Below are 11,376 nucleotides of genomic sequence, written 5' to 3' on the forward strand. Positions count from 1 at the left end.
GGCAGAATAGGAGCTGCTAACCCAGGGGCAAGGCTGCTCGGTGAACATCAAGTAAATGGTTCCTTCCAATGGGAGGAGGAAGGTCAGATCGGCTGTAAGAATGATTGTTGGGCATGCTGAGGGATGGGGTTTAAAAAAAAAAAAGCATGTCCTATTTTTGCAGAGGGAAGAGGACTAGATGAACAAATCCCTAAATGAAGAATGGGGACAGAGAACGCAGTCTTTTTATTTTATTTTATTTTATTTTATTTTATTTTATTTTATTTTATTTTATTTTATTTTATTTTTTACCCTGCCACTGCTCTCTCATAAGGACACTGAGCTTTCCTGTGCAGAACCCTCATCTTCTTTAAGCCTGATGAATCTCCCTGGGGGCCAGATTGTTTATAGCGCCCATTCTATTGCTAAGTAAACTGAGGCTTAGAGAGGTTTAGGAAGCAGGCACAAGATGACTTGGCAAAGCCAAGGGTGAGTCCAGGATGAAAACCTCAGCCTCCATTCCTGCCACCGAGCTGTCTTTGCTTTCCATTTTCCTCCCCCAGATAGCTCTTGCCCCAGGCAAGGGATTGCTATTCAGTGTATGCCAGGGACACGGACGTGAGAACAGGACAAGCCTGTCCCCTTCCAGGGCGCGGTGGACAGGATAAGTAGTTCTAAAGAGGTAACTACATTCAGACAGAACTGGACTTGCAGAGCTCTCCCTTTCAAAAGCCCCTTCCATCCAAATGAAGTAGGAACTCCCAAGACGTGGCACCCACCGTCGCCAGCAGGTGGACAGATGCTGGGGAGGAAACTATATGAGGTTTGCAGGCCCTCAAAGTGAGCGGCATCCACGTTCCTCTGTGGGACTTCCCATAATCCTGAAAACACCTGTGCAGCGGAGCTCTACGCGTGATTACACAAACCCCACACCTGGAATTTCCCTTCCCGCCGAAAAGCCCTACCGCCAGGGACAGTGAGAAAGAAAGGGGACACAAACTCCAGACGGACGGCAGGCACATCTACAGCCAGTGCCTCTGTGCACATCTCTCAAGGCCACTCCCTCAATGTCCTCCTCTTCCTCCACATGACCACCACATGTAAAGGGTTTTCACTTTTCTGATTACTCCTGCTTTCTTCATAGCCCAGATCCTGAGCTCAGAACTGAAAAGGAAAATCTTCTCAATTCTCAGCTGAATCTGGGCCTTAAAGTGGCAGGACACCCCCAAAGCTATACACACACACACACACACACACACACACACACACACACACACACACACACAGAAGAGATGGTTCCAAATCCATCTTTACAAGCATGGGGTTTAAAAATAACTCTGCCTTTGTCTGCTATAGATGACTTTCCCTAAAGGGACAGCTGTCCTTAAAGCAGACACTCAATTCTCAGGGCAAACAGATTCTTATTTTTCCTAGTATCCAGCACATAACCTCCAGGAGCATGTTTCTCCCCCACTACCTCTGATAAGATCTGACATGCAAATACCAGCACCTACAGAATGACTCCTGCCATCCTGCAGGGCTGGGAACAGCAAGAATGCTGCTTCACTGGGACACACCGGCCCTGCATCCAAGACGCGCAACTCTCCCCTTCCAGGGCCAGGCAACACAAGGCATCAATCACCACCACCACAGCTTTCAATGCATCTCTGGAATAGGTCCTCAGGACAAAAAGTGTATTTCTTCGGATACTGAGTCATTCCTTGATCAGACAGCCACAGGGAGGAATGAGGATGCATAGCTCAGGAAAAGGGTCTCGCGGGGCAGGGCGTGGAGGGGCGGGGTCAGCCATGGCAAATAGTTTTGGAAATGCACAAGGACGCTCACCTTGCCATTCTAAGACACCCTCGAGGTAGACCTCGTCCTGCATAACTTGTCAGCCCGCCAGTCCAGCTCCACTGCCTTTTGCCCAGATAGGTAGCACTACTGACACAACGCATACCTCAAAAGTTCCATACTAAGCAAGCAGTTGGCGGCAGATGTTTAAACTGCGCGGTGTTATCTCCTGGTTACCCCATGGCATCATTTCGTTCCCTAATGGTGCAGAGCACTCTTATTAATACAAATTTTTTTTTTCTTGGCAACCCAACATCTCTTGGCTTTCTCAAAAGCTTTGTCATAGAGTATTCTGGGGAGTGGAGTTGGGGGGGGGGGAAGTCACTCATTTGTGTGACAGCAGCCCAAATTAAGTCTAGATTTTGCTGCCAAAGTTGAAGGTCCAGGCCATTAATTCTCAGCTATGAGTGATTTTTATTCCCAGGGGTCATTGGGAGGTGACCGACGGCATTTTTATTTGCCACAACTGGAAAGTGGGTGCCACTGGCATCTACAGGAGAGTATAAGGGTGTCCCTTAATGTCCTATAAGGGACCATATACCACATGCCATATACCAAGAGCATGTGCCAAGGTTGAGAAATTTCAGTTGAGACTGAGATCACACAGTTCCCAGAATGCTCATGGCTACATCTGTGCTCTTACATTCCGAAGACTTATTTTCCTCAAGATTCCCTGGGCACTTCTATTCTGGTCCCCCTGTGAGCTATGCAGAATAGTTAAGCACAGTCTCCTTTCCCTAGTTTGCTGGAGACAACACATCCATCAAGCCTCTGTCCCCTAGAATTCCATTTTGCAGTAAAATCTTTACCTAGAGCAAAATTGTGCGAATGACAGAATGTGATTTTAAAAAAAAAAATCTATTGGTACTTGAAAAAAGGACTTTGAAATTTTTTTCCTCTTAGGAATGTCACTAGGTTTCCAATTCAAAGAGTAAAATCATTTGAAATGCAACTCGACTGCATTTGAAAGGATATGCAAGTGGAGAGATTATTTTTGGACCTTGTGGTATATTTCTTCTGCACCTTAATAAAATGATACCCAAAGACACTTGGGAGTGCCTTGCTGTTTTCAGCAACTCTGACTGTGGAGTCCCCATCACCTGAAGCATGGACCACCATGAACTCTACGGAGCTCTGACAAATGACTTGACCCTCAAATTCTAAGATTCCCAAGCTTTCACTTTGAGTAGGAACACCCAGCCAAAGTTCACTGGGCAAACTCTCCCCGTATTTGCTCTCCAGAGGGAGGCTGTGTAGCCGTAGTCTCATGACTTTAGGAAAATATTCCAGGTGACAAGGATTGTCATAACCCTTAAAAGTTAACGACATCCACAACCACTTGAATGAACAGAACACCCAAAGCTAGCCATCTGACACTGGTGCACCGCCTATCGTTTCCGAAAACAGCCCCGTCAAATTGAAATTCTACCTTCCTATTAAAGAGGGAGAGTGAGGAGGCTTCAAGGGGTTATGACATCACTATGGTCACTCAGATACACAGCAGAATTTGGGAAGTGCCAGTGTCCACTCTCTGGGACTCTAGTCTGTCCCTGTGACACACCATGTGTCCAGCATGGAAAGGCTATGTATTTTGCTAGCTACCTCTCCCAGTGAAGAAACTGCAAACATCGGGGCCATGCATTCTTCATAGTAAGCCAGTCTAATCCACATCGAGAGGGCAATGCAGTCTCTGGGGTAGCCAGAGATTAAAACTTCATTCCAATAGAACCTGTGGCCTAGAGTTATCAACCAAAGTGGATTCTGGAGATGGGGTAAGCCAAATAGATTTGAAAGCCCAGAGATCTATGAAGGGGTGAACTTGACCTCCAGAACTAAGCTATAAATAGGTAGGGGTGTTCTTTCTTCCCTTTGCCTTATTTCCTTCCATTTAAACCCAGGTCTATGTGGGATAGAAATTTCTGCATGAGTTGAGGACACAGAGTTCAGCAGAAACTGGTAACACAAGTCTCTCATTGTCCTGTTTTCGGTCTTTCCCTGCAGCTAAGGGCCTTCCGTTCAGTGACCTTCCTGTCCATTTTATCCGTCTGGATCTTTGTTCCTGGTACCTGCGCATAAAATGAGCTTTCTTCCTGATCATTCTGTGCTATGTGTTGAAGGTATGGATCCGGGGCTGCCTCAAAGTCTGTGCTTACCCCTGCCCATTTGGCAATTTGGTTTTAGAGCACAGTCCTTTCCAGGTAATGTTTTGGTTCATTTTTTTTTTAAACATGTGCCATTTATTTATTTGTGTATATGTATGAGCCTATTTGAATGTGGGAGGGGCGTGAGTACATGTGAGTGCATGTGTGTCTGATTTACCTAGGCTGGGTGCCCACTAGCCTCAGGGAGCCTCTTGTGTCCACGTTCCCTGCCCCCTCCCCCCAGCACCAGGATTACACGTGTGCCACCACGCCTAGCTTTCAATGTGGGCACTAGGAGTAGGATTTTGGTCCTCACATAAGCACATACGGACTGAAGATGATCTCCCCAGCCCTGTCACAAGCTTTGATAACGGTGGATGGAGTAAGTGTGATGAAGAGATGACAGGGAAAAATGATATAAGGGCAGACTGGCTCATGGGAACACAGAGTGTTAAGAAGAAAGAAAGAAAGAGGCTTAGCCTCAGCTAACAGAAGAGCCTGCTTTTTTTTTTTTTTTTTTTTTTTTTTTTTAGATTTTAGGTCTTTAGTTAATGACCACAGGAGATGGATGAGAAAACAAGCAGCCATATCCTGCACCTCTACTCACACTTACCCCTTTAGGCCAGAGAAGAAGGAATATGGGTTGTTAACTCCAGCCTTCTGGGCTCTACTCAAATTATCCAGCAAGAATCCTATTATCTTTGTGTTTGGGGGAACCAGGGGAAGGGGACAGGAGTTACAGTTCGTTTACATGAACCCATTAGCCCAGCTGTTAACTCCACCAGGCAGGCCTACGTGGTGGCCCTGTGAGGCAACAGCTCAGAATTCTCCTGGGAGCTGGTTAAAATGAACCTTCTGGGTTCACACCCCAGACCTGAAACCACGGGCTTCCTAAGGGTAGGTCCTTAGAGTCCAGTTCCAGCTGACTCTGCAGGAGAGAGCTAGGTGGCCTCACTGAAGGAGGATACTCAGGAGGGTATTCAGAGCAGCAGGATAAGGGCTCTTCTATAGAGATGGATGCTAAGACCTCCGCCTGCCAGCCCCTCTTCCCGCCCCCCCCCCCACTACACACACATCATCTAAAAGATGAACGGTCCAGAATGTACCTGGTCTGATGGGGCTCTGCATACAGTTTGGAGATGGGATGCCAGGGTGGAGGGGTGCAGAGGCCCGGCTGCTGAGGTCCATGACGGAGGGAGCGGTGGAGGAAGCAGGTTGCAAGCCAGGGGGGTGAGGGCTGTGGTCGTGCTGCTGCGACGGGCTGGGGGGGATGCCATTTTCCGACAGGAACTCCTCCAGGTCCATGTACTCCAGCTGGAAGGTGTCGCCATCGTACGGAAGGGTTTTGTCCCATAAGGTGGGCCCCAGGAAGGCCGACTGGGGGACTGTCGGGCTGTTACCCTCATCATCCAGCTTCTTTCCTTTCTCTTTCTCTTTGCTAAATGCTGAAGAAGAAGAAGAAGAAGAAGAAGAGGAAGAGGAAGAGGACAGGTGAGCCTCACTTTGAAAAACAGAAAAGGAAAGGAAAGGGTCATTCTTTCACCAGCCTTCCTCCTGCTGTCTGTTACAAAACTACTTCCCCCCCCCCCCCCCCCGGGGGCAATGAGGCCTCTGGGTGCTGCCTTCTGTGGAGCTAGAGTTTCAACATCTTCCTATTTACTTTGGAAAGAAAGTACTGGTCTGTAGGACTGGGCTACCGACTGGTCTGGGATTAAAAAACAAAACAAAACAAAAAACAAAAAACAAAAAAAAAAAAAAGGAGAGAACAGTCCTCTTGGGTGGGTTATTTGAAGGGACAAGTCACCAAAAGCTATGCTGGGAAAATAATGCCTGAGAGTATATACAACTGGTGTGATTTTTTAAAGGAAGTCATCAATAACTTGGCCTGGTTCTAGCTTTCCGAAAATCGATTACGGCAAAAATCTGGGCTCATTCAGACTTCTAAACCAGGGTATCCACGCTTAGCTTAGTCTTCCTGAGCTGCCCCCCTGCCCCTCCCCCTTTCCTTAATACAACGCATCCAGTTCCACTGCTGTCCCTCTCCACGTATTATTCCACCAAACTTGACGACTCCAATGATCCTCATTTACAGAAAGATGCGGGATGCTCTGATCTTGGAACCAAGGACCTGTGGGGGAGGGGTGGCGGAAGGGGGTGCTGGCATGGGAGGGAAGAACTTTCAAACTCATCCACTTGCTTGGAGCCACGGGGACACATACAAAAGGACTAAGTTTTAAAAGGTGCTTTCGTCTTTCTTTTCCCCAAACATTTAAATATTACCTAACTTTAAAAAAAAAAAAAGCATACATTTATAACGTCCCATCACAGTACTACTGCAAAGGTGCTGTTCTCCACTAGGCTGGAAGGATGCAGCTATTTCCTGCCTGGAAATACAGCTCCCCCGGATTTGGTCTTTACCAAGCTCTCTGCATTTTGCCAATATTCAGGTGTGGGTGGAATCTGGGATTAGGGAATTTGATTCTGAGGTCCCCGTCCCCGACTCTCACCCTGCTTAGAGAAACGCCGCCCCGCTGCCACGCATTCTAATCTCCAAATCCTCCGCAGTCTCATTAGAGAGTTGGACTTAAAACATCCACCGCAAAAGCCTACCGCATCCGCTTTCTCCCAAATGCTACTCCTTAAGGCGCGGGAGGGAATGCGGGGCGCGCGGTGGGGGGGGGGGGCAGGGTCTGTACGCGCAAAAAGCACAAGCAACTCTTGCGATGCAACAGGCGTTCTCTCCCAGGGAAAATGATACAAACACCCCGAAGCTATCTGCAGCCAAATAATCCTTTCAGACTTGATGCAGGAGCAGCATAATTCGCTTTTGTCATTGTGATACCACCATAAGCAAGGAACTGCATCGGGCCCCAAAACACAAATCCGTGGGATATCAGCTGGGCTCCCCCCTCCCGGTTTCACATGCATGCCCCCACTTGTCTCCTCCGCTCCAAGCTACGGTTGCCTAGGGAAGGTTTGAGACTTACCGAGAAAGGGCTCAAGCCAGAGGAGGCTCCTGCACGCGGTTACACGTGAGCCTGCTCAGCTCTCCCCTCCCACCGGGAAGAGTGCACCGGGAAAGTGTCAGCGCTGGAGGCGTGCACCGCTTCCCGCCGACAGACCACTCCCCCCCACCCCCACCCCCACCCCGCTTTGTGAATTGCCCTACTGCGGGAGAAAATGCCTCTCCGTTCATGCCGCGTGAGTTCACAACACAAAACAGTAACGCAGTCGGAATATCGAGGCTGCGGAGTGAGACCCCCATCCCATTGACTCAGAACCGCGCCCCCCCCCGCAACCAGGCTCTAACCAGCCACCTTCCCCCTATTTCTCCTCTCCAGTCCCAGAGACGTCGTTTTCCTGAGGAAGCTCCTACGCTGTCACTCAAGGCAGAGAACCTGGCCTGTCAAGTTCACCTGTCACCTGCGCGGCAGGAGACCTACAGAGGCCCGCGGCTAGTCAGGTCCCCCAGCGCTATTTCAAATGTTGCCCCGAAAGGATCCCCTTTGCACTGAAGGGAAAAAGTGAGTGAGCCTCCCAATTTCACTAAAGCGAGGCGAGAGGAAGAAAGATGCAGGTGCCAAGCCAAGCAGGGGTCCCTGGGAGTGTAGTCCCTTCCCTGAGCCCAGCTGCCCAGGCAAAGCTCACCGTCTTCAGGATGAAGGGGGAGCTTCAGCGGGTTCTCCAGCAGGGACCTGAGCACGCCGTAGGGAGGCGGGATAAAGGTAGGGTTCAGAGGGAGCTGTCGGGACATTTTCTCCATCGTGGTGCACTCAATTATCTTTTAAAAAGAAGGCCACTCGCCACCCCGAAATGTTGATGAGCTTTTTCCTCCGTCTTTTGCCAATCAAAAGTACTCGCTCTCAAAGCAGTGCAGATAAGAAAGGGGTAAAAAAAAAAAAAAATTCACTTCTGTCCTTATAAATACATCAGCATACAAATATCAAAAAAAAAAAAAAAACTTTCGGGTTCTCAGTGTTGACAGTCCCGGGAAAGCGCACCCAGCGCCGCGGGCTCCTCCGGCCCAGTGCAGGATGCTCTCACCTGCCTCCAACCACTCAGTCTTGCAAAATGTTCAAAACTGCAAGGGAGGGGGAAAAAAGGAAGGAGAAAAATGTAGACGGCTGCAGATGAACAGAAGGCAGAGCGCGGGCCCCGGACCCTCGCGCGAGCACCCGAGGCTGTGCCGTCCCGCCCCACCCCCCCTCCCCTCCGAGGCCGCTGCTCCCCGCGCTCCGCGGCCCCGCAGCGCCGGGCTCAGCGCATCAGGCAGTCCATGTGCAGCTGCCCTGACAAGAGTGACGTCAGGGCCCGCACCGCGCGCCGATAGGCGTGCAGGGGTGGGGCAACTATCGGCCCCGCCCATCCTCCCCGCCCATCCAGGGCTGCGTGTGTAGCATCGCCGCACGCGCTAATTTTCCGGACCTTGCAGCGACGGTGGGCTGTTAAAAGCGCAGGTGTTAGATTTCCTGCTTCGCTCGCTCCCTTGCGCTAGGAATAGGCCCACTCACCCTAACCCCGAACTCCTTCTGAGAACTAGCTTTTTAAGGATTGGTTGGGTTTTTTTTTTTCTTCCCAGAGTGAGCAGAACAATAATGATTTCGTGTCAGTAGTTTTCAACGTGAAAATAAATTGGTGATTTAAATTGGACCCCCTGGGGCGATATCCTGGCTCCTTAAGTAGCTCCAGCCAGAGGCCAAGTTTAGGAAATCCTGATTTGGATAGACTTAAAGCAAATGACTTCTAAGTATTTCTCCTGGCCCCTGACTAGCTTAGTGCCTTCTTTCTAGCCTCACTCCATATCCAACCTAAAATAAGTATGTTTCTGAATCCTAAACCGGGGACACACGTAAAATGGAGACGGGAGCTGAAGTGAGCTGTCTCCCACTCTGTCAGAGGGAATTAATTAATGAGATAGACGGTTCCTTGCAAGGGAAGGACAGCATGAGAGACTTACACACTGAGCCAACGTGATATTAGGGGTATTTACAAGACCCAACACAGCTGCAACTGGGCCAACTTAGAATGTCTGACTACTAATTAAAATATTTTATAAACTATCTGTTAAAAGATTAAGAGAATCTTGTCATTTGTGGCTGCAGCATTTACCTCCGGCCTTTTGAAAGCCGGTAGAGAGGTCAGTCTTTTGACGTTGGCCTTGATGGGCTTGGGTAGGGGGGGGGGGGTAGGCATTCAACCTCATCTGCCAGGAGAGCTGAGACCCACAAACAGTATTCCTAAGGCCCTCTTTTCCCTTTACACTGACCCCCATGACACACTTTCTAGCCACCACCATGTCCCCCTGCCTGCAGGAGGATCCTGTGTGATGAGGATTTGCAGTACCGCTGACTGAACTTAAGGCCTTACTGGTGTCTGGCTTGTGCTCTACCACAGTGAGCTGTCTCCTCAGACAAAGGGTCTGCAAGAAGCTTTTCAAAGAGACATAGAGACCTTTGTGAACATAGGCCGGGTCACTGGGGTGCAAACATTAGTGAGACACACACACACACAAACACACCACACACACAAAAAAGGCTTCCCTTCTGATCTTTTCCTAACTTAACTTCTCTAAAACCCTGTGAGTGAGCCAATACACTAGGAGAAGTGCAAGCACTCTGACTGGAAACAAGCGAAGATTCCAAACATCAGAGAGGACGCCAGGGTGACTACCCTGTAGCATTAGCATAGCCCAGCTCAGCCCCCCCCCAACACCCCTCTATGCTCTCTGTTCTCAGTTCTCTGCCCTTCCCTCTCTTCCCCCCCACCCCCGCTCCCCCCCCCCCCATTTCCACATATGAAACCCTTATTGATGCAAAGCAACCTGCTTCCCACACTAAAGAACCCAACACTGTGCCTTTAAAATACTCCTCTGCTGGGCGTGGTGGCGCACACCTTTAATCCCAGCACTCTGGAGGCAGAGGCAGGCTAATCGCTTTGAGTTCGAGGTCGGCCTGGTCTACAAAGCAAGTCCAGGACAACCAAGGCTACACAGAGAAACCCTGTCTTGAAAAACCAAAACAAACAAACAAACAAACTCCTTAAGGCAGATGAATGATGGCAGATGAATGCCCCTCGATTTCTTGAGAAACTGGTTTATATAATTAACTTCCATTGGGCCTGGTCATCTCTAGATCCTGGCACCCTGGCGCCCCATCCCTTTACCAGAATGACCCTCCCTTCTCTCTAACTCTGCCTTCTCTACTTCCAGTGTGGAGCCGCTGTTGAAGAATTTTAATTATAGGAGAGACCCCCTCACAGCAGGTTTCCTGGTATTCTGTCTCTTACAGTCCTTCGGCTCCCTTTTCTGCAATGGTCCCCGGCGTAGACATGTAGGAGCTGAGATTTAGGGCCTGATCTACCCATGATCCATTCATCTCTGCACTGTGTCCAGTTGTGGTTTTCTGGGATGGTCTCCACTTGCCTGGAAAGGTGGCTCTCAAGGCCTCAGGCTGCTTCGTAGGTGGATGCCGAGTGGCAAGTCACCACGTAGGTTGACCTGCACCTACAGCCTGAGTTACAAGCCGCGCTTGCCCATCTTCAAGCCCTGTCTGCCCATGCCATGCTATTGTTCTGTCCTGACACTTCCGTTAGAAATAAACGATCGTCCCAATTTTCCACTCTTGAACGACAGACTCCAAAACTGATGGTTCCTATATATCTAACACTGTGCTGTTTCTCATCACTTGGCATTCTGGGTGAAGCTCAGCTGGGAGCTGGCAAGGCTAGCCTTTCTTTCTTTCTTTCTTTCTTTCTTTCTTTCTTTCTTTCTTTCTTTCCCTCCGACATAATATCAAGCTCTCTCTCTCTCTCTCTCTCTCTCTCTCTCTCTCTCTCTCTCTCTCTCTTTTCACACAACCTCCTTGAATGGTTTTCCCATAACTTTTCTCAGCAAACTGGATAAGCCCAATCAGCTCTGTCTGAAGCCTTTACTTGCTGATGCCCTAGCAGTAAAAAATCAGGTGTGTGGCTAAGCCTGAGTCAACAAGGGAGGGAACACACAGGGCATGGAAGCGAAGTAGTGGAGTTCACTGGGAACAGCCAGCCGTAGCCACCTACCTCAACTCGTTACTTTGGTTTCATATGAAGACATCAGGGGAGTGAGGAAGCCCTAGATACTATGGCTGTTAGTTCTGTGAGTCACAATGGCACGTGCAGCTCTCTGTGAGATGCAAAGCCGGTGTCGGGAGCTTAGTCTAAGTGGGCTACGCCAGCTACAACTACAATACCTGCCCACCGGTTTCTGGCACCTTCACTCATGAAGCTCATTTCTGGGCTTTGCCCGAACGGGCTCCATCCCTGTGTTCCAGTGGACCACTACCGGGCATCCTTAGAGTCTTAGGAGCTTCACTGGTCGTCCTTACCTCCCAACTTTTCAGTTTGCTGTTCAGAGAGGACAGACCAC

The 11,376-nt window shown here is 49.4% G+C and overlaps 1 protein-coding gene across 3 annotated transcripts in view; it reads right to left on the reverse strand.

The window, feature by feature from the left end:
- The window catches only part of HLF (HLF transcription factor, PAR bZIP family member), a 58,147-nt gene extending 49,910 nt beyond the window's left edge, over positions 1 to 8,237 (reverse strand). Inside the window, exons 1-2 of one of the 3 annotated variants that reach the window (XM_084750203.1) lie at positions 7,623 to 8,237; positions 5,081 to 5,419 (exon numbers count right to left, since the gene is read on the reverse strand). In XM_084750203.1, the coding sequence (XP_084606329.1) occupies positions 5,081 to 5,419; positions 7,623 to 7,737 (454 nt within the window). In that variant the 5' untranslated portion in view covers positions 7,738 to 8,237. Of the gene's footprint in view, positions 1 to 5,080; positions 5,420 to 6,961; positions 7,066 to 7,622 lie in introns of those variants that run through there. The other 2 variants (XM_084750204.1, XM_084750205.1) reach the window with 2 other exon arrangements.
- Between the last annotated feature and the right edge of the window lie 3,139 nt (positions 8,238 to 11,376).

The sequence above is a fragment of the Acomys minous genome (genome assembly GCF_964271855.1).
Source record: "Acomys minous genome assembly, chromosome: 12".
NCBI lineage: Eukaryota > Metazoa > Chordata > Mammalia > Rodentia > Muridae > Acomys > Acomys minous.